Raw genomic sequence first — 22,518 nt, forward strand, 5'->3', positions numbered from 1 at the left:
TTTATATGTACAATAGAAGCTGTAATATTTTTAAGAAACTGCTTTCTAAAGCATTGTTTCGATGGTGTCTCAAATACTATATAAATAGTAAAAGCTTTTCCTGTTTATTTATTTTTTGAATAGCCCCAGAAAAAGGCCAATTTGTGAGAAAGCTGAAATGCATTGGGCTTTTTAAAGAAGTGTTTTCAACCATTATTTAGCACATGGAGTCTAGTATCCTTTCATTATTTCACTATGTATCTGTTGTGGAAGAGATGCTTTTCAAATACAACAATGGCAACCAAGTCTTTTCTCCTCTTGAACCTCTACATCTGGGAATTGGGGAGCAGGTTGAGGTATTAACTGCCATTTCCTTCAAGTTTCCAGAATGTTATCTACATAATATTCTTCTGGAAAGATGCTGCTAAGTTGATAATGGTGATGCTATTCCAAAGATATGGAAAGGTATGTTATGATCATATTGTTTTGGCTGCCCTGTGCTTCTACTGTCGAAAAGACTTTCTGGATTGGGAATCCTTGATTGCTGATACTAATGTTGTCTTATCATAATTAAACCGTGGAATACAGCACTGCAGCTGTGCTGCTAAGTAGTATCAATAGAAGTTGGGGAGGACTAATCCCATGTCTTCCATGGATAATTGTAATGTCTGCATTTTAATCCTGGGATTGTATTTGGCCCATATGAAGGGCATAATGGCTGTACTGAATTAACAAAAAGGATAAATCCCACTTGAAAGGCTCTGGGATGGGGGTTGGAGGAAAAATCCTATCCATTGTTCACCCCCCTCCTCCTTTGCTTTGGTATCAATAGCTGATTGGAATTTTAAAGCAACGATAGCTATAAGGTAATTAGTGAAGGCCACTGTATAGTACTTAATTTATCAAAAATTTACCAGGCTCACTATATAGTCAATTCTTGCACAAAGCTTCCCTTCTGAGCATGCAGCCTGCACTTAAGATTCACTTAATATTAAACCTGAGAGATCCATGGTTGGACAAGTAAGCTTCTTATGAATTGGCCACATCCAGTGTATAACCAAATGTGGATTAATGGGGCAAGTGAAGGGTGAAGGTCTCTTGTCTTTATGACTTCATTTGCACAGGATGCTATACAGCATGTGGGTCATTACGAGGAAGGGAAATATCATGGAGCATATGCCTCAATGTCTTATGATGCAGCCTTGAAAAGATGAGACAAAGGAAAAAAAAGAACCAACATAGAAGGGGATAACAAAGTGTACTTTTGCTGTGTGAGCTTTGATAGGAAATTTGGTTATTTCAGTTCCACCTTTTAAAATAATCCTAACTCAGTTATTGTTTGGTATCAACCTTAATTTATACCCCCAATATTTGGGTACTATGAAAAAATTGCAGACAGCTAGGAATACAATATATAAACTAGTCTGCATGAACCAAATAAAAAGTAGTCCTCCCAAACTCCGGGGGGACTCGGTAAGAGCCTCCTCAGACTAAGTAAATACAGTTGGGCATCCCCTGGGCAACGTTTCTTGTAAACAGCTGATCTTTCCAACCCAAAAGCATTGCTTTACAAAGTTCTAGGCAATGCTTTTGATACAAAATAATAATAATAATAATAATAATAATAATAATAATAATAATAAAAATCCAGCAGAGCTGGATGATCTGGACAGAAAAACAAGAAAACTGATGACAATCCACTACTCACTACAACTACGTAGTGATGTCGACAGACTACCTGCCCAGAAAATCAGGAGGCAGAGGGCTTCTGCAAGTGAAACCAATGGTAGAAGAAGAGAAACATGCACTAGCAGATTATGTGAAAGGCAGTCAAGAACCAACATTGAGGGAAGTCAATAATAGTAAACTGCTTAAAGTGCAAAAGACAAAGAGTGAATACTGTAAAAACACAATCCAGAGCAGAAGAGAAAACTGGCTAAAGAATGCTCTCCATGGACAGTTCCTGGGAAAAATTGAGAGGCAAATTGACAAAGAAAAAACATGGATGTGGCTCACAAATGGAACTCTGAAAAAGGAGGCGGAGGGCCTGATTCTGGCAGCCCAAAAACAAGCCACTAGAACCAATGCCATCAAAGCCAGAATTGAAAAGTCAATGACTTTGCTGCTGCAAGAAGATCAAGCAGACAGACTACAAGCAGAGGCATAACACCATTGCTCAGATGATTCATTGGAACTTGTGTCAGAAATACCGTCTGCCTGTGACAAAGACCTGGTGGGATCACAAGCCGGAAAAAGTTACAGAGAATGAACATGTCAAGTTACTTGGGGATTTCCAAATTCAGACAGACAGACTTTTGGAACACAAGACTCCTGACCTCACAATAGTTTTAAAAAACAAAGTGTGGATTGTTGATGTTGCAATCCCAGGTGACAGCAGGATTGAAGAGAAACAACTGGAAAAGCTGACACAATGTGAGGATTTAAAGATCGAACTGCAAAGACTCTGGCACAAGCCAGTCAAGGTGGTCCCAGTGGTGATTGGCATGCTCGGTGCAGTGCCTAAAGACCTTGGTCTGCACTTAAACACAATTGGTGCTGACAAAATTACCATCTGACAGCTGCAGAAGGCCGCCTTTCTGGGATCTGCATGCATTATTCGCCTATACATCACACAGTCCTAGACACTTGGGAAGTGTTCAACGTGTGATCCAATACAACAGCCAGCAGAGTGTTTGCTGTGGACTCATCTTGCTGTGCTTCAAATAATAATAATAATCCCTACAAGAAGTCCACACATGCCAGACCATAGCAGAAGTGTTGCTTCTAGCTGTCAATCTGACACAAGAAGAACTGCAAGTTACTCAGGAAACTCCAGAGTAATCCCAGTTTTTTAAACATCTGGACAACTGGATTGATAGGGATGCAGGGCGATCCAGGGTCCACACATCACAAAGGCCCACCACTGTGTCACCAGGCAGAAAGCAGCTCCATGGCCAGCCATCTGGACAGCAAAACAGCATTGGGGGCAATCCTGTGGTGTATCTGGGACAGGTTTGAGCAGAGGATCCAGCATATTTTATCCAGTAGGTACCCAGCCTATATTTTGCTGTAGCATTTCGCATGAGAGAAAGCAGTTTCTGCTTTTGTTGTGTGATGCCATTTCTGTTTCTCTACTCACTAATTTGGAAATAATGCGTAAAGTACTTCTTCACACATTACTTTTTTCTGCATATGAAGCTTAAAATGAGTCAGACAGCAATCAGTCTAAGTACTCTATGTACTTTCTAGGATTTTAGACAGAAGACATTCTCAGCGGTACCTGGAAATATCAGAGATTTAAGTAGGGCCCTCTTCATGCAGAAGACATGCTGTATCAATGAGAAAATTTCAAAATGTATATTTTTTTGGTGTCAGGAGTGACTTGAGAAACTGTAAGTCGCTTCTGGTGTGAAAAAATGGGCTGTTGCCCAGGGGATGCCCAGATGTTTGATGTTTTACCATCCTGTGGGAGGCTTCTCTCCTGACCCCGCATGGGAAGCTAGAGCTGAGACGGGAGCTCACCCCGCTCCCTGGATTTGAACCGCCAACCTATGAGTCAGCAGTCCTGCCGGCACAAGGGTTTAACCCATTGCGCCACCGGGGAAGGTAAGTTTTAATAATAAATAAGAAGTGAAGCAAGGTAGGTGAAATTTATTAAATGCTCAGATAGTAGGGAACCCCTTTCCCCCTGAGTGTGGTACACTTCTTAAGAGGCCATTTGAATGGGAAGGACAGCCCCTTTTGTGCTAATGAAAAATTTCCCTCCAATGCTAACATATTCTTCAAAGGAACAATTTTCATCACGGCCACAACAAAGAAGAAAAGGGTTACATTTGCTATGAGACTATATCAGCTATGTTCCTAGTATTTATCCGCCCCACTGTGATTCTGTTTTAAGTTTGGATCCAAGCTATACCCCTAAAATGTCATCCAAAACAATAATATACCTGTTTACTCCAGAGTAAAAACCTCACTGTGCTCAATTTCTCAATAACTGAAATTGTGGGATCCTAGGACTGAAGTCTTAGGTATGCATCTAAAAAATGGAGTGGACACACATTTGCATGCCAACACATTTACAAAACAAGTCAAATCATCAATGAGTCAGAAGAGGCCGACAGAATGACAGTTCAAACATTGGTCCATGGAGAACGTAAAATGGTTCAAAGATCAATGAACTTTCTGCAGAATTGTGCATCTCTCTCTTGCAGTTCCAGGGATTATAAATACCATGCCCCTAATTTCAGCAGGCTATTACAATGTCGGCACGGTGGCCACTACAATCATACAAATGATGGATTATTATAACCACAATAAACCTAATTAACAAGCTGGTCTTTTTTAATCTTTGTAATAAAATCTAGTCATCATAATGATAACCACTCTGGAAATCCTGCTGTTATTATATTACAATCAACATGGATTGCCTTATGGTGGCATTTTTAACCTCGGGTCTTCTGACAGCTCCTTGCTGGTTTGCAGACTGCTTCCTGCTACATTGCACCCTGTGTAACACTCACACAGCCGGAGGAGAGTGGAGAGCAGTGCAAGTGATCACTATGTAACAAAATTTGAAAAAAAAAGTGTTATTTCCTGTTTAATTGTGTGGTACTTACTTTGAAAGTAATTGTTATACTACAGAAACTTCATTTTTGTGGTTGCCACAAACTATGTTGAATTGGTTGAGATTCTATGAGATACTCATTGATAAGTATAACACCGCAGCGAGTAGTAGAGAAGATTTTAAATTAAATTTATATACGGAGAAATATATATAAAATAATCCCAACGCTGCTCATCCTAAATATAACGATGACACCTCCACTACAGACTAGCTCACCAAAATATAGAGGAAGTATGGTTGTTGAACCAACTATCTATTTTAAAAGTTAGGAACTGGGAACTACTGGAACTGAGAGACTTAAATTGATTCTTCAAAAGTTTTCTGCTGCCACCATATTAACAATAAACAGGCTGAGTTTATGTTGAGAGTTTGATCTGTGAACACACACTGCGCCACTATAGTTTTCTTAGAGGCTGCTGAAAGCTGACTTGAATAAGGCTTTGACCACAAAGGTATTCACACTGAGGCTGGTATAAGTTGATAAAATTAACAAGAATGTTTATTGAACAGGCTTGAAATATTCAGGTACAAATGCTTAATGGTTTCAGTAAAATACTAGCATAAAAAAAAGCTTGTGGTTGCGTTTGAGTAAAGATCTGAAAAACTTCTGGGTTACAAGTCTTAAAAGTTCCACCACAGAAAATTACTTCAGGAAATGAATCTCTGAAAGTAACTCCCAAAGATCCCCCTAAGGAATCTAGCCAAAACCCTGAACTAGCCTTCCTTAGGAACTGAACAGACCACTAATGGGGTACTGCTCCACACAGTATTCCAGCTATTTCCTCTGTAACAGTTCTGAATACTACCCAAAAGATTAACCCAAACCTTTTCTTCAAATCCCAAACTGCTCTTGTTAATCCCCACTCTTCTTCTCTCTACCCGTTACAAATTTCAACTGGCAAACTGGGACCTCAAACCTCAGTTTAAAACACACTTTTTCCTTCAGACCACTTAGGCTCCACCCCCATCTTTCTAACCAATCCTAGCCTTCTGATTTTCCCTCCTAGACTTGAACACGCCCCCTTAAGGCAAACCTAACCTAAGATGGCGTCTCCCTGTCTCCCTTTCCTAAAATGGATGCCGTGACTTCGCCAGGCCCACTTCCTTAGGCATTTGCCAGCTAGCTAAGGTAAGGGATTCATTACAATAAGCTACAGCAAAATGTGCTGCAGTATGTCCTGCAAAACAAACTTTTCCCATGATTTTATGACAGAACCAATTTGGAAATGACATTTATAACCCAGAAACAAAAATTGTGTTACATAGTGTAATACTCCAATCCCACAAACAATGGCAAGCTGTGCTAAGCATTTAAAGTAAGAACAAGGAACGTATGGACTTCTAGATGTTCTTGCGCTATAACTTTCAAAGGTTCTGTTGATCCAGGCTAATGGAAAGGGCACATATTCCCCATCCTTGTTATAAAAGTTAGTGCCTGTGTATGTGGCTGTAGTAGTGGTCTTTAAGAACAAGACACAAAGTCAACCCATAACACAAAGACCTTTTGTCTTCTAGCTGTTTTGGACTTCATCTTCTAGAAGATCAAGCCTATATATCTAATAATATAGGTGACCCAATCATTGAGAAGGCCCAAAGTTTTAGAAGGCAAGTGTTCCCTGTTTCCTTTTATATTCCTTAACTGTGCATTACAGGGCCCTTCCAGACAGGCCCTATTTCGCAGGATCTGATCTCAGGTTTTCTGCTTTAAACTGTATTATATGAGTCTGGGATAATTTTAAAACCTGGGCTCAAATCTTGGGATATAGGGCCTGTCTGGAAGGGCCCACAGAGAGAAGGGAAGAACTAGACACTGAATACATTTTCAGCTATAATAATTAGTAATACTACTAGACCTTTCTTTTAAAAAAATTCTATACATTTGAAAGGACTCAGGTTCTAAATTGAAAAAGCAAGAAATTGACAGAAGCGGATTACAGTAGAGTCTCACTTATCCAACATAAACGAGCCAGCAGAACGTTGGATAAGCAAAAATGTTGGATAACAAGGAGGGATTAAATTATGATTTTACAAATTAAGATCCACAACATCATGTTTTATAACAAGTAAACAGAAACAGCAGTTGAATACACAGTAAAGTTATGTAGTAATTACTGTATTTACGAATTTAGCACCAAAACAGACAAGGGTTCTTTCTTTCTCCCACCCTGGACTGTGTTGGATAATACAGAACATTGGATAATGAGACTCTACTGTATCAATTATTAATTTTTGCCAGAGTTTACCTGAGAATATCTCCATCTTTGGCATTTTGTACTTGCTGGTTCCGACAAATCAGGCATGATCTTTCTGAACTGGTCCAAAATCAGCTGCTCTACCTTTTCTTTATCCCACTCCAGGTACTCTGCTCCAAAGGATGTACTGGTGTGCACAACAATAGATGGGCCAATGTCAGGAGATTCTGAAAAGAAACAACGAAAGGGGATTTACCTGTCTGAACGTATCTCTCCTTATGAACCATTTAGGACTTTAAGATCGTCTGGGGAGGCCCTGCTCTCGTTCCCACCTTCCTCACAAGTGCGTTTGGCGGGGACAAGAGACAGGGCCTTCTCAGTGGTGGCCCCTTGGCTATAGAACACCCTTCCCAGGGATATAAGATCGGCTTCCTCCCTTCTAACATTCCGCAAAAAGTTCAAGACCTGACTCTTCGAATAAGCCTTTACTACTGGAGCATAATTAGACAAAACGAATACTGTATATACTTGAGTATAAGTCTAGTTTTTCAGCCACCATTTTAGGCTGAAAAAGCACCCTTCGGCTTATACACGAGTCAAGGTTATTTATTATTTTATTTGTTATTAGTATTATTTTTATTTCATGTATTATTTTACTTTCTTTATTATTATTACATTTACAGTATTTTACTTTATTATTATGTTTATTATTGCATTTATTATTTTACTCTCTTTATTATTGTTGGAAGGTCACATAAGTACATTTTCATTGAAGAAGGTTAGAAAAATGATTTCATTAGAGTTGGGCAGTCTTATCTCAAATTACAGTTTTACGTAAATATTCAAAGACATTTCACCTCCTGATGCCTCAATTAATGTAATTTTATTGGTACCTATTTTTATTTTGAAATTTACCCGTAGTGGCTGCATTTCCCACCCTCAGCTTATATTCGAGTCAATATGTTTTCCCAGCTGTTTGTGGTAAAGTTAGGTGCCTCGGCTTAGATTTGGGTCGGCTTATACTCGATTATATACGGTATATGGAATGACCGACGATGCAATTGGACAATGATTTTAGTAAGGAGACACTGAGGATTTTGTTTTTACAGTCTGTATTGTTTTAATATCATATTTTAAATGTTTTAATTGTTTTTATAATTGTTTTAACTGTATTTTTATCATTGTTATGGCATCGAATCACTGCCGACTGTGAACTGCCTTGAGTCGCCCCTGGCTGAGAAAGGCGGTATACAAATGTGGTAAATAAATAAATAAATTCTATAGGATTTCTATAGATGGTCCCAAGAAACATTTGCATCCTCAGTGAAGTATTAATTACAGCTTTTCTAAGTTTAAAAGATAGGATGCTTAATCAGGGATGTCTGCCTATCCTGGAAATGACTCTACAGATAGTAGGCTTCAGGGGGGAACCTCCTGCCTGTTAAATGGATTTGTGAGTAGAATCCACGAGGAAAGAACTACGGAGCAGTTCTCCAAGAGTCAATGGCGCTAGTGAAAAGCATCTGTTTTCATTTGTCTTCTCTCCTGGGGGGCATTTGATTCTTTACCCAGTCTACTCAGAATTTGGGAGAGGTTCTAAATCTGTTCAGCCATCTGGGAAATATTTCAGGATGAGGTTTCAATTCAAGCTCATGTAAGGCTACTTGATGCATGACCCAACATTATTTGAGAACGGGTAAATTTAAAGCTCTATATCTAGTTACAAGGCCAAAGCCTGAGGTTCACTTATGGTTATGATCATGCCTCCTTGAAATCTTTGGCTGGAACTACATTGCCATAGAATGCAGTTTGGAACTGTATCATATGGTCAGTGAAGACTCATATAAACAGTTCTGGCCCAACTTACATGTGCAAATGCATCTCTCCCTATGAACCATCAAGGACCTTAAGATCGTCTGGGGAGGCCCTGCTGTTGTTACCACCTTCGTCACAAGTATGTTTGGCGGAAACAAGACACACAGCCTTCTCGGTGTTGGCCCCCTGGCTGTGGAACGCCCTCTCTATAGATATTATATCGGCCACCTCCCTTTTAACATTTGGGAAAAAAGTCAAGACGTGGCTTTTTGAACAAGCGTTTGCAAATGCAGAATAACTGACACAGGAAAATGGAATGACTAGACAATGAAGCCGGACAACGTTTTTAACAAGGAGACACTATGAATTTATATTTTACTAGCAGTCCCCTGCCACACGTTGCTGTCTGGTGATCTAGAAAATAAAGTTATGAGAAAGTGTTGGTTTTTAATATATGTAATTTCTCTATGCTTCTGGGTAAACAGTATTTCTTTGTCAGTGTTGATATAGAGATTGTCTGGTTTGCCTACTCTGGAACATGCAGCATATAATTGTTCTTCTTTAGGGGTCCCTTTCAAATCTATTATACTATATCTCTCTCTGTGTGAATCATATCTATCTATCTCTATGGGTGGATGGCTCTTTGTCAGGTGGACTTTGATTACGTTTTCTTGCCCTGGTTGAAGGGAGTTGGACTGGGTAGCCTTAAGTATTTTCTGGTGGTCATGGGAATTCTGTGTGGGAAGTTTGCCTCAATTCTGTCGTTCGTGGGGTTCAGAATGCTCTTTGATTGTAGGTGAACTATAAATCCCAGTAACTACAACTCCCAAATGTCAAGGTCTATTTCCCCCAAACTCCGTTCATATTTGGGCATATGGAATATTCATGCCAAGTTTGGTCCAGATCCATCATTGTTTCATTCCATAATTCTCTCTGGATGTAGGTGAACTACAACTCCCAAACTCAAGGTAAATGCCCACCAAACCCTTCTAGTGTTTTCTGTTGGTCATGGGAGTCCTGTATGCCACGTTTGGTTCAATTCCATCATTGGTGGAGTTTAGTATGCTCTTTGATTGTAAGTAAACTATAAATCCCAACAACTACAACTCTCAATCTCGATAAAATAGTAAAGAATAGAGACATCACACTGGCAACAAAGATCTGCATAGTCAAAGCCATGGTATTCCCTGTAGTAACCTACGGATGTGAGAGCTGGACCTTAGGGAAGGCTGAGTGAAGGAAGATAGATGCTTTTGAACTGTGGGGTTGGAGGAAAATTCTGAGAGTGTCTTGGACTGCATGAAGATCCAACCAGTCCATGCTTCAGGAAATAAAGCCCTCCCAGGAGGAGTTAAAGAGTTATGATCCTACACTCTCGTGGTTTCAATACCACCAAATAAGAGAAAGTTACAACTTAGACCTTAAAACAGGCTTTGAAACAGAGAACCCCTTCTGGGAAAAAATCATCAACTCCGAGGGAAAACATATACGGAAAATATACCAGGTGCTACTGAGGTGGGAGACAGAAAAAGAACAAGTTAAAAGCAATATGGTAAAATGGGCAAAAGATATCGGCCGCTCTATCAATTTTAAGGAATGGGAGGGGATCTGGAAAAAAAAAATTGAAATATACATATTCTAACGATTAAAGGGAGAACTGGTACAAATTATTGTTTAGATGGTACCTGACCCCAAAACAACTGGCCAGATTCAGTAAAGGGAAACTGGAACAAAAATGTTGGAAATGTAAAAAAAATACTGGATCCTTCATACACATGTGGTGGGGGTGTAAAAAAGTGAGAGCGTACTGGAGAACAATACATAGAGAGATAGAGAAAATTTTGAAAAAGAAATTCCCCCTAAAGCCCGAATACTATCTCTTGGGCATAACGGACTGTGAGTTTGACACAAATAGTAACGAAAGTAACACGTTTTTTCATTCCCCGACAGCGGCCAGAATCCAATTGGCACGGCTCTGGAAATCCGGAGAGGTCCCAACAACAGAACAATGGACTTTAAAAGTTTATGATGTGATGAATATGGACCTCCTAACTCAAAGACTAAGAATCAACAGTGATAAAAAGAAGAATACAGATTGGAGCAACTTTTTGGAATATCTTGAAAAGAGGAAATAAAAATCCATGAAGATATAGTGAAACTGAGACCAATATAGGAAGAAAGCTGTTGTATTATTAGTCATTAGTACTGTATAAAAGAAACAATTATCTGTCTGTTCAACCTGGAAGTCACGATGTTTTTATTCCCTTCCCTACACCTACCTCTCCTTCCCTTTTCCCATATCCATCCCCATTCTATCCCAATTGTACACCATACCCAGTTTCCCACCCCCCACCCCCCACCCAGTTACCCATTCCACCTCAACACTACCTCCCCCCACCTCACCTGTTGCTGTTTTAATATATGTATATGAAAAATTTTGCAATAAAGATAATTAAAAAAAAAAAAGGAAATAAAGCCCGACGGTTCATTGGAGGGAAGGATATTAGAGGCAAAGATGAAGTATTTTGGCCACATCATGAGGAGACAGCAAAGCCTAGAGAAGACAATTATGCTGGGGAAAGTGGAAGGTAAAAGGAAGAGGGGCCGACCAAGGGCAAGATGGATGGATGGCATCCTTGAAGTGACTGGACTGACCTTGAAGGAGCTGGGGGTGGTGACGGCCGACACAGAGCTCTGGTGTGGGCTGGTCCATGAGGTCACGAAAGGTCAGAGATGACTGAACGAATGAACAAAACAACTCTCAAATGGCAAAATCATTTTTTTGAGTGATGGTCACTCCTTGGGTTAGTAGGTGTCTTGTGGCCAAATTTGGCAGCAATTCATCCAGTGGTTTTTGAGTGATATTAATCCCACAGACAAACATTACATTTTCATTTATTTAGATTATATTTTTATTATATGTTATGTTTTTAATTGTATCTAAGACATTGTAAGCACTGAATTTTGCCCTGTTAACCGTCTTGAGTAGCCTATAGGCTGAGAAAGGTGGTATACAAATACAGTAAATAAATAAATAATAAATAATATAATGTTGTTTAATTGCATATGGGTCCAAATTGCATTATGAGACAGTGTGGATGCAGAAACTATTGCTTTTACCTACCATCAGACAGATTCCCATCGATTTTGGGAATCGAGACTCCTTCAAGCCACCTGAGGCCACTTTGGTCCGATTTTTTTGCAATGTAGAAGTGGTTTACCTGCCAGCACAAACTCTTCACAGTTCACCCCCCCCCCCCCAGGGGTGCTGTGGCAGTTGTGTTGGCCAGAAGCGATGAACCTTAGCGAAGAGGGGACGTTTCACAGCAAAGTAAATCAAGGGGTAGCTGAGAGGGACACTATGCTCACTCAGCAATAAGGAATAGCAATCAAAAAGCTGTTTTTGTTGGGATAGCTGCAGAGAACTTTGTGTGACTTTGGCTGAAACCTAAACTGGTATGGATTTAACACTGAGGTTATTGGAGCAAGATCCTTCTTAAAATGAAGGGTTATTCTTGGAAGCTCACATTCAAAAACACACTGAACAGAATGAGATTTTGAAAGCAACAACAACATTTTTGGGGAAAAAAATATCATGACTATGTTCTGCGAAAACAGCGGTGAGGTGAAGTGTGGAAGCTGGCCAAAAACAAAAAAAAAAAAAAAAAGGAAAAAAAGAAAAGTGACATAACAAGATTACATCTTTGTGTACTTTGTGTATTTGGTGCTCTTTCTACACTTAGCATGTGTCTCATCTGGTTGCAAGCACACAACTCATTTATCACTAGGCAATGTCAAACACACTTGCATTTCTGGCTTTATTTTGGAGCCAAAATGTAAATAGCGTTCAAACATTGGGTACATCTCCCAGTTCTGTTGTGTATGACCACCATGGCATTTTGTAAGTGAACCTAACAAGAGTGTAACAACTCAGAAACAGGGAGGAATTACTGATCAGGAACCAGATGCTGACGATACTGAAGCATTACTGCCCATTTAAAAAGATGACAGTTGCCAAATAGGGGGGAAAATAAGCAAACAGGCTCAGCAAGTCTAACTGAAAGAGACACACTAAAAACTATGAGGAAAAGAAAAAAAAATGAAATCTCTGAAGTCCTTCTTTGAAGCTACAACATCAAATAATGGCATTTAATTGATACTGGAAAAAATGGTAGTGAAAAATTGAAAAAAATATAAACTGCCCATTATTATTATTATTATTATTATTATTATTATTACTTTATTTGTACCCCGCTAGCATCTCCCGAAGGACTCGATGCGGCTTACAAAGGCCTAGGCCTCAAAACACAACATAACAATACACAACCTAAAGCAAATTAAAAACAGTTAAAGCAATATTAAACAACACGCAATAAAACAATACACCAGGACACAATAAAACTGGGCCGGGCCAGAGTAATGGGTACAGATTAAAAGTGCTGATGTGACAGGTGATATGTAAGGATTATAGGGTAGTGCAGTGTGCCAGCAATTTTAATTTCTAATAAAGTGCTTCTGGGACTTGTTGGAGTTTTCCTATTCTGGAAAGGCACTTCAGAACAGCCAGGTCTTCAAGTTCTTTCTAAAGACTGCCAACGTAGGGGCTTAAGATCTTTGGGGAGGGTGTTCCAAAGTCGGGGGGCCACCACAGAAAAGGCCCTGTCTCGCGTCCCCACCAAATGCGCCTGCGATGCAGGCAGGATTGCGAGCAGGGCCTCTCCAGATGAACGAAGTGAGCGTGTGGGTTCATAAACGGAGATGCGGTCACGCAGATAGGATGGTCCCAAACCGTTTAGGGCTTTGTAGGTAAGCACCTGCACCTTAAATTGGGCTCGGAAGATAAACGGCAGCCAGTGGAGCTCCTTGAACAGGAGGGTTGACCTCTCTCTATATGAAGCACCAGTTAACATCCTGGCCGCCGCCCGTTGGACCAGTTGAAATTTCCGAGCCGTTTTCAAGGGCAGCCCCACGTAGAGCACATTACAGTAGTCCAATCTAGAGGTGACCAAGGCATGGACCACCCCAGCCAGATCAGTTGAATAGTTGAATAGCTGTTGGCACAAAGTGTTCATGTGTAAATTGAAATATATGAAATGTAAAGAGAGAAAAGAATAAACATGGCCAATAAAGAAGCAGAGCACCATCATAGTGTAGTAGTTTGAGCATTGGACTAGGATTTTCAGGACCAAGGTTTGAACTCCAGCTCATTTATGGAAACCTAGTGGGTGAACCCAATTGATAACTGGCAAATAGAGGGAGAAAAGGTGGAAGCAGTGACAGACTTTGCATTTCTAGGTGCAAAGATGACTGCAGACGCAGGCTGCAGCCAGGAAATCAGAAGACGTTTACTTCTTGGGAGGAGATCAATGACCAAGCTTGATAAAATACTGAAGAGTAGAGACATCACACTGACAACCAAGATCCGCATAGTTAAAGAAATTGTATTTCCCGTAGTAACCTACGGATGTGAGAGCTGGACCATAAGGAAGGCCGAGCAAAGGAAGATAGATGCCTTTGAACTGTGGTGTTGTAGGAAAATTCTGAGAGCGCCTTGGACCGCAAGAAGATCCAACCAGTCCGTACTTCAGGAAATAAAGCCCGACTGCTCACTGGGTGGAAGGATATTAGAGGCAAAGATGAAGTATCCGCACACCAGATCAACAATTGGGTCACATAGTTTACAGAAAACCCACACACACAGATAGATATCCACATAAAAACTCCAACCATCATCCAAGTAAAAAAAGAACTCTTGTCTGTTGGGGCTAGGTGTGAATGTTTCAATTGGCCACCTTGATTAGCATTTGATGGCCCAACAATTTTTATGTGTGGCTAATCAGGGTGGCCAATTGAAACATTCACAACTAGCTCCAACATACAAGAGTTCTTTCTCCCATCCTGGATCTTCCACAGATATATAAACCCAATTTTCCTAGTTTCCAACAGACCTCACAGCCTCTGAGGATGTCCACCATAGATGCAGGTACAATGTCAGGAGAGAATGCTTCTAGAACATCACCATGCATCCTGAAAAACCTACAACAACCCTGTGATTCCATCCATGAAAGCCTTTGACAATAAAAAGGAGGATTTGAAAAGAAAAAAATATAGAAGCAAAATAGAGCACAATGAGAAAAGATATTCTGTTAACATTTTCTTTTCATCCCACCATGTTCATTCTATGGGCTATGAGAAGTCCGTTTTCCTAAGGTTTACTATCCTTTCTAAAACCAAGCTGCTTGTATAGTTTAAAATGTCTGAGAATGAAACATGCAAAACAACAAAACACAAACCTTTCACCTCCCAGAATGGACAAAATGGCTGGGGCAGAGGAAGCAAAACTCATTCAATAGCAGTTAACAGCAAATTGCAGACAAACTGCAGAATTATTTCCCCTCTTAACGTCAAATTAAGAACCTTACAGATGCTGTTTTCATTACATTTATACACATAGCTATTTCTGCCAAACAATCATTGAAGAATTTATACTTTACAGAGATGTTGCAGGGGAAATGAAATGTCATGGTAACCTCCTGAAGATAGGTCTTTTGGGCTAGTAAATCAGATACGGTTTTGGTTAGGCTGTGGTTGTTTCAAGGATTTTTGCTGCACCAAAATTGTGAACCTAGAGCTGGCCGCAGGAAGCACACAATTCCCCGGGCTGCCCATTTGCTGTTGGGTACAGTTCAAAGTGCAGGCATTTACTTATAAAGTCAAAGTTATTCCCCCATATGAATATGTCTATGTTTTGAGATCTTCCCTCTGATTTTTAGCCGTCATGGGTACATCCGATGGGAAGAATTGAGACAACCTTCTCAATTGCTGCTCCCAAGTTCTGAGACTCTCTTTCCAGAGTGCCGCCTATTTATTATCTCCCCAAGCAGGTAAAAGCCTCTTTATTTCAGGAAGCTTTTGAGAACGGACATTATGAAACAGATATGATGGATCTGGATTTTTATTGTTTGCATTTTTAACTAGTGTTAATTTTTAAGTTTTTTTCTACTATGGATTTTAAACAAAGTTTCACTGTTGTAAGTTGACTTGAATCCCAAGAAGGTGGGACACAAACATAATGACCATGATATGAATGATAATGATATGGATATATATAAGTCCCTCATATTTTTCATTCTCAGCAGCCTGGATTAATGACTCCTAAATACCACTCGCCTAATTCTGAGGCCAAGTCATCCAATTCCACATTCACCTCTTGTAATATGCAGGCTGAAAACTGTTGTGCTGAAGCAAATTTTAGCCAAGTTCCATGCAAAAGGCATACTGGCAAGAGGAAAAAGGAACAGAAAAACTTTACTCTTATCATCAGAGGCATAAACTTGAAGTGTTGCATACAAAATCAAACAGTGCAACAAACTTACATAGTCCTTGTAAGTAACACAGAATAAGGCTTCATCTTCAAATGAGAGAGCAAAACATAAACCTTGAGTAAATAGCTATTCCATCATAGCAAAAAACAACGCTGTTAGAGCATAGCAGCATTACAGCATATTGCTTCTCAAAACTGTATTCTAAAATCCATACAGTTATACCTCACCAGGTGGGGCCCAAAATGTTGGCTGACCTACATTACCAGCTGCACATAATAATTAACATCATAAGGTTTTTCGTTAACACACACTTGATCCTGCTATAACTTACTGTAACAAAAACTAACTAGGGAATGCAATGGTGATCTTAAGAAGGCTGCTGATGATTGGCCTTATCCATAAGGCATAATAGCAGACTATCTGGCCGAACATTCGGCTCTTCCACATGGCATTTAATGTTTGAAAATCCTTTCTTTTTTATTGTTTTTAGAAGTCTTTAAAGATTATTTTAATGTGTGGCTGTTTACTATACAGCCGAAGCCCCCTACTAAGCAAGACCTTATCACGACCCTTCACCAAGTTAGTGGCACACACTGGATGCAATTTGGTTCCCCTGGAGAGGGTTGCTCTCTACATGGGGCTTCCCTTGAAGATGGCCCAGAAACTTCAATTGGTCCAACATCCGGCAGCCAGATTAATAACTGGGAGCGGTCAACCCCCCTGTTTAAGAAGTTCCACTGGCTGTCATTCACCCTCCAGTCCTAATTCAAGGTGCAGGTTATTACCTATAAAGCCCTAAACAGTTTCGGACCCACCTACCTTCGTGACCACATCTCCTACCACCAACCTGCGCAATCCTTCCTATCTCTGGGGAGGCCCTCCTTTCGCCTCTTCCTCTTTCACAGGAAAGACTTGCTACTGTACGTATTTTATTTTGATGTAATTTTGTTGTCTGCATCTTGTAGTTTATTTTGCTGTATTGTACTTTTGGGCTTGGCCTTACGTTAGCCGTCCCGAGTCCCCTTTGGGTTGTTGTTGCTGCTCTGTTTGTCTTCACTCTGTGCCTTGAAATCGCTTCCAATGTACATCCCAGCAAAGATTCCACGCATGATGAAAGATTGGAGCTGGATGGGCCTGCCACCATTCTGAGAATGGTAAAGTTCAGCCATAGAGACAAAACCAATGTCGCTATGTACAAATGAGCCTAAAGGTCCGAAGATAGCTGGAGTGCTAAGCCATGTCCTGTAACAAGCTGAGGCAGGATGGTATTTGAAAGGTGGGGCTTACTCTCCCCCTTTAGCTGGTAGTGGTGGTTAACAAAGACTATGAAGATCCACCTACGAAGCCCAAGGGAGGACCCAGACTCAGCTTGCAAAAATGCCTCCCCATACTGCTGGGAAAATACAAGAAATCCATAGCTGTAGATCTCCTGGATAGGAGAGAGAAGAATGCTGTAGGAATCTTATATCAATGCTATTTTGACAAATCAAAAGCTGTGACCCACATGGATTCACACAGCTCAGAGGACATACAACAGGAGGCATACTTTGCATCTAAAATATATTTTTATTAACTATTTGTAACATTTTAAATGTTTCCTCATCCAAATTTTCACAGAAGTCCAGACTTTTAATATAACAACAACATTTTAAAAAACTCTATTTGTCCAATTGCAATTATATTTTGGGTCGAGTGAATTGGTAATTGTTACCCAGTTCTGGTCTTAAAAGACTTGGTGGCACATTCACTACTACAATCAATATCTTTGTTCACATTCTCCAGAGGGATGTGAAGAACAGAATGCAGAAAGAAATAAAACCGCACTGCTGTTAGAAGTGGCTGCTCTGGTTTGTGACTGAAGTATTGTCTGTAGGGCAAACTGGAAAAAAGAGCATGTTAATTTCTCTATGCACATCTGCACTGTGGTTCACAGAAGAGATCTTATTTTATTTATGTGTAAAGACAGTAAGAATTAAGAAACTTTCTGAAGAAGGCATAAACATTACGAACATTCAGGACTGGTTCAATTATTCTGTTTTATGGTCAAGTCCTTTGTGCAACATTCACTGAACCAGATTCATTATGGTTTAGAGCAGTGGTTCCCAACCTTTTTTTTTTTTTGACTAGGGACCACTTTGACCAGTCACCACTTTCCAACATTAATACCAAAAGGGTTACAAATCAGTTTTTGGTCAATTTTAGATTTGGTTTGGTTATTTGGGGTGCTGATTCAGAGAACTGCATTGGATAGACCACATCAGCTCTAGTTTCTGATACAGAACATATATCATCCAGTAGTCACCCTCTCCTCACCAACAGAAAATAATATTTAATAATCTAGAGCTGATAATCTAGAGTAGTAATGTTTCGTGGGTTCATTATTCCCCTCCCGACATCCCCGTCGCTTTGGTATTATAAGAGAGTTTTGCGAGACCAGTCGCTCTAGTTGCTGCGTGATATCGAGGCAATGAAATGATGAAGCTGCAGACCATATTTTCATTCTTGAGGACCACTGTTGGCCTACAGACAACAGGTCGGGAACCACTGGTTTAGAGAAACATGCATATCCACCACCGTATGGATGATATTGTATTTTAAGAAGACTCTTGTTGGTTCTACCTAAAGAATGATCTTTACTATCACCCTGCTACTCAGAGAGACCATCCAAATATCTCTAAAAATACTAGAAAATAAGGGCAATTGGTAATTCAGAGGGGGGTTCATCTACACTGTTGGATTAATGCAGTTTGACACCATTTTAAGTGACATGGTTCACTGCTATGAAATCATGGGATCTGCAGTTTGGTAAAGTAGGAGAGAAGGCTAAACACCTTATAATATTATTTATTTATTATTTATTATTTACTGTATTTGTATACCACCTTTCTCAGCCTATCGGCGACTCAAGGTGGTTTCCAACAAAACAGTATACATAGTATTTATTTATTTATTTATTTATTTATTTACTGTGCTTATAGACCGCTGTTCTCAGCCCAGGGGCGACTCACAGCGGTGTACAACATGGAGAGAATAAGGTGCAAATTACAGAACATAATCCAACAACAACCTAGCAATATCAAAACAACATCAATAGTATCATAATACAATTTAAAAACATTAAAATTACATAAATCACAACAGCAATAAAAACAACTACATCTCTCATGATTTCTTAACATTAAGCTATAGCCATTAAAGTGGTATTTAAACTGTATTAATTCTATAATGCAGATACATCCAGAGAAATATTATTTCTGAAGCTAGAAGCAGCATATTGGAAAAACAATTTATATCTAACCTTTAAAAAACAAGAACAACAAGAGAGCATGATCTTGGCTCACTGTCATTTATTTATTTATCATGTCAGGAGCAAACCAAAACAGTTGTATTGTATTAAAAAACAAACAAACACACAAAACACAAAGTTTGCAGACTTGGTATTCTATTGAATGTCCTTTGATCAGTAGCTGGCCACTTGAAGTGTCTCTGATGTTGCTGCAAGAAGGTCCTCCATTGTGCATGTAGTAGGGTTCAGGTTGCATTGCAGTAGGTAGTCTGTGGTTTGCTCTTCTCCACACTCGCATGTTGTGGATTCCACTTTGTACCCTCTTTTCTTAAGGTTGGCTCTGCATCTCGTGGTGCCAGAGTGCAGTCTGTTCAGTGTCTTCCAAGTTGACCAGTTTTCTGTGTGCCCAGGAGGGAGTCTCTCATCTGGTATCAGCCATTGATTGAGGTTCTGGGTTTGAGCCTGCCACTTTTGGACTCTCGCTTGCTGAGGTGTTCCAGCGAGTGTCTCTGTAGATCTTAGAAAACTATTTCTTGATTTAAGTTGGCATGCTGGCTGATACCCAAACAGCGGGTAGGGGACATGAGAGAAGCCTCCTCGCAGGATTGCAAGACATCTGGGCAACGTTTTCATAGACAGTTGATTCTCTCACTCCAGAAGCCCACTGTCATGATTTTGCAGGATTTTTGTACTTGTACTTCTTTATATTCTTTCATTTTGATGACTACTTCATGAACTCAGAATAGAAATTTTTACATACTGTAAATATGAAAAATATGTAAATACAGTAGGAGGTTATGAGCCATCACCACAGCTTTTAATTGTGTTGCTTTTAAGAAGAAAGTAAGGCCAGAAAAGTGATCTACCAATGACACAGACAAAAACGGAAAGCCTATGGCCAGAAAGAGTCAGAGAATCTTGGCTAATCAATTTCTTTAGAGAAGTGGATGCCTCCAAAATGTCTCAATATTTTTCTGCAGAGAAAAATAGGCCCTGATTTAATAAGATGTATCTAGCTATGAATAATGAATAAAAATAAATTCCTTTGAATCTAAAAATAAACTTGGAATTTCCTCTGAAATGTCAGCACTGACGTTAATGTACTACTTTGCAAGCGGATGGGCCGCTCTTGATTTTTCTATTAAAAATTCACATGGCTTGCTGAGTTTCTTCAATTCCTCATGGAATCACTGTAATGTATAGACCACATATTAGAGGGACTTATGTGAAGAGAATGCTGGAAAACGTATTCAGTCATTCTTTATCTTCGTGAATAATTTCACAGTGGCCTTGTACAGAGCTAAGAAAGGGGTTATAAAGCAAACTGATAAGTGAAGAGGAGGTGAATGCATTGGGAAAGTGACATGCTGAGGAAAGCAGAAGAAATACAGTCAGTCCTCCACATTTGCAGATTTATGATTTATGTATTTGATTATGTGTGAGTTTGTGGCTGTCGCTTAAATAGTCTGACCTTCTTGTCTTTTCCTCCACCTCATCCTCTCTATCTCTTGTCTTGACAAGAGCCTCAGTCTACAGCTTCCTTTCCAGCCTTGGCACCATGATGCATCAGATGGAGATTTTCAAAGCCCCTCTGCCTCCCTATGATATCAAATTTAGCAGTAGCAGCCTGTAACTCTCCATTTTAGGATGTGGTTTTGAAAACAAGTCCAACAAAGAGGGGTCCTTTCAAGTAAAACTAACCAACAGCTTGGGTCCAGACTATCTGACAAACCGCATCTCCCTCTACAGCAGTGGTTCTCAACCTTCCTAATGCCGCGAACCCTTAATACAGTTCCTCATGTTGTGGTGACCCCCAACCATAACCCTAACATTATGAATCACCATGTAAATAATGATCTGCAAGATATATTTTCATTCACAGGAACAAATTTGGCACAAATATCTGGTATGCCCAAATTTGAATACTGGTGGGGTTGGCAAGGGGATAGATTTTGTGATTTGTAGTTGCTGGGATTTATAGTTAACATGTAAACAAAGAGCATTCTGAACCCCACCAACAATGGAATTGAACCAAAGTTGGCACAGAAAACTCCCATGATCAACAGAAAATACTGGAAGGGCTTGGTGGGCATTGACCTTGAGTATGGGAGTTGTTGTTCGCCTACATCCAGAGAGCACTATGGACTCAAACAATGATGGATCTGGACCAAACTTGGCACAGATACTCAATATGCCCAAATGTGAACACTGATGGGGTTTGGGGAAAATAGACTTTGACATTTGGGAGTTGTAGATACTGGAATTTATAGTTCACCTACAATCAAGGAGCCTTCTGAATCCCACCAATGATAGAATTGGGCCAAACTTCCCACACAGAACCCCCATGACCAACAGAAAATACTGTGTTTTCTGATGGTCTTTGGCGACCCCTCCGGCACCCCTTTGTGACCCCCTCAGGGGTCCCGACCCCCAGGTTGAGAAACACTACTTTACAGTCTAATTTGGACACTGCGGTCATTGGAGGAGGTCCTCCTCTCAGTTCTACCCCCATCACAAGCATGGCTGGTGGGAACGAGAGAAAGGGCCTTCTCCGTGGTTGCCCCTCCCCACCTCTGGAACTCCCTTCCTAAGGAGTTAAAGATGGCCCCTCCCTCCTCGCTTTCAAAAAACAGCTGAAGACATACATTTGCTCACGGGCTTATGAGGAGGAGGAGGAATAGTAGTTGGTAATACTACCATTATACCTCTGATTAATAGATGCCATTCCGTATCTGTGCCCTGTTCACCCCACCAGCTCAATGATCTTGAGCAATGATTAATCGATTTGCCCCAAAGAAATTGGAAATTATGGTTTCCATTTGATGTTTGATGTTTGATCTTATGTCTGTTATAATAGGCTGCGCTTTTTATTTAATTTAATTTGTTAAGTTATAATTCATATTTATATGTTGGGTTGTATACATTTTGTTAGTATGGATGTATTGTTGTTGTATTTGGGCACTGAATGTCTGCCTTTTATGTTTGGAATCCACCCTGAGTCCCTTAGGGGAGATAGAGTGGAATATAAATAAAGTATTGTTGTTGTTGTTGTATTTGGGAAGGGTGCATTTGGCACATTTGAGGAAACTGTGTAAATGCATTTTTGTACAGCTATTATCTGACTTTCAAGGAATACATCTAAACAGCGAATCTAATTCACTATGTAGCAGTTAAACTGTCAGCCCAACTCCACCACCAGACATGCCACCTCATCACACGGGCATAATGCCTGTCCTATGACAGTTTCACCTCATTTCATGGACCAAGCCTGCCGGATCCCATCAGATGACGTAGATC

At 40.0% G+C, this 22,518-nt stretch overlaps 1 protein-coding gene across 2 annotated transcripts in view; it reads right to left on the reverse strand.

Annotated features, from left to right (window-relative positions):
* RNLS (renalase, FAD dependent amine oxidase) overlaps positions 1-22,518 on the reverse strand; it is a 202,838-nt gene that overhangs the window by 16,104 nt on the left and 164,216 nt on the right. For both annotated transcript variants that reach the window (XM_060768773.2, XM_060768774.2), the window contains exon 6: positions 6,847-7,022. In XM_060768773.2, coding sequence (XP_060624756.2) covers positions 6,847-7,022 — 176 coding nt within the window. The remainder of the gene's footprint in view (positions 1-6,846; positions 7,023-22,518) is intronic.

The sequence above is a fragment of the Anolis sagrei genome, chromosome 3 (assembly GCF_037176765.1).
Source record: "Anolis sagrei isolate rAnoSag1 chromosome 3, rAnoSag1.mat, whole genome shotgun sequence".
NCBI lineage: Eukaryota > Metazoa > Chordata > Lepidosauria > Squamata > Dactyloidae > Anolis > Anolis sagrei.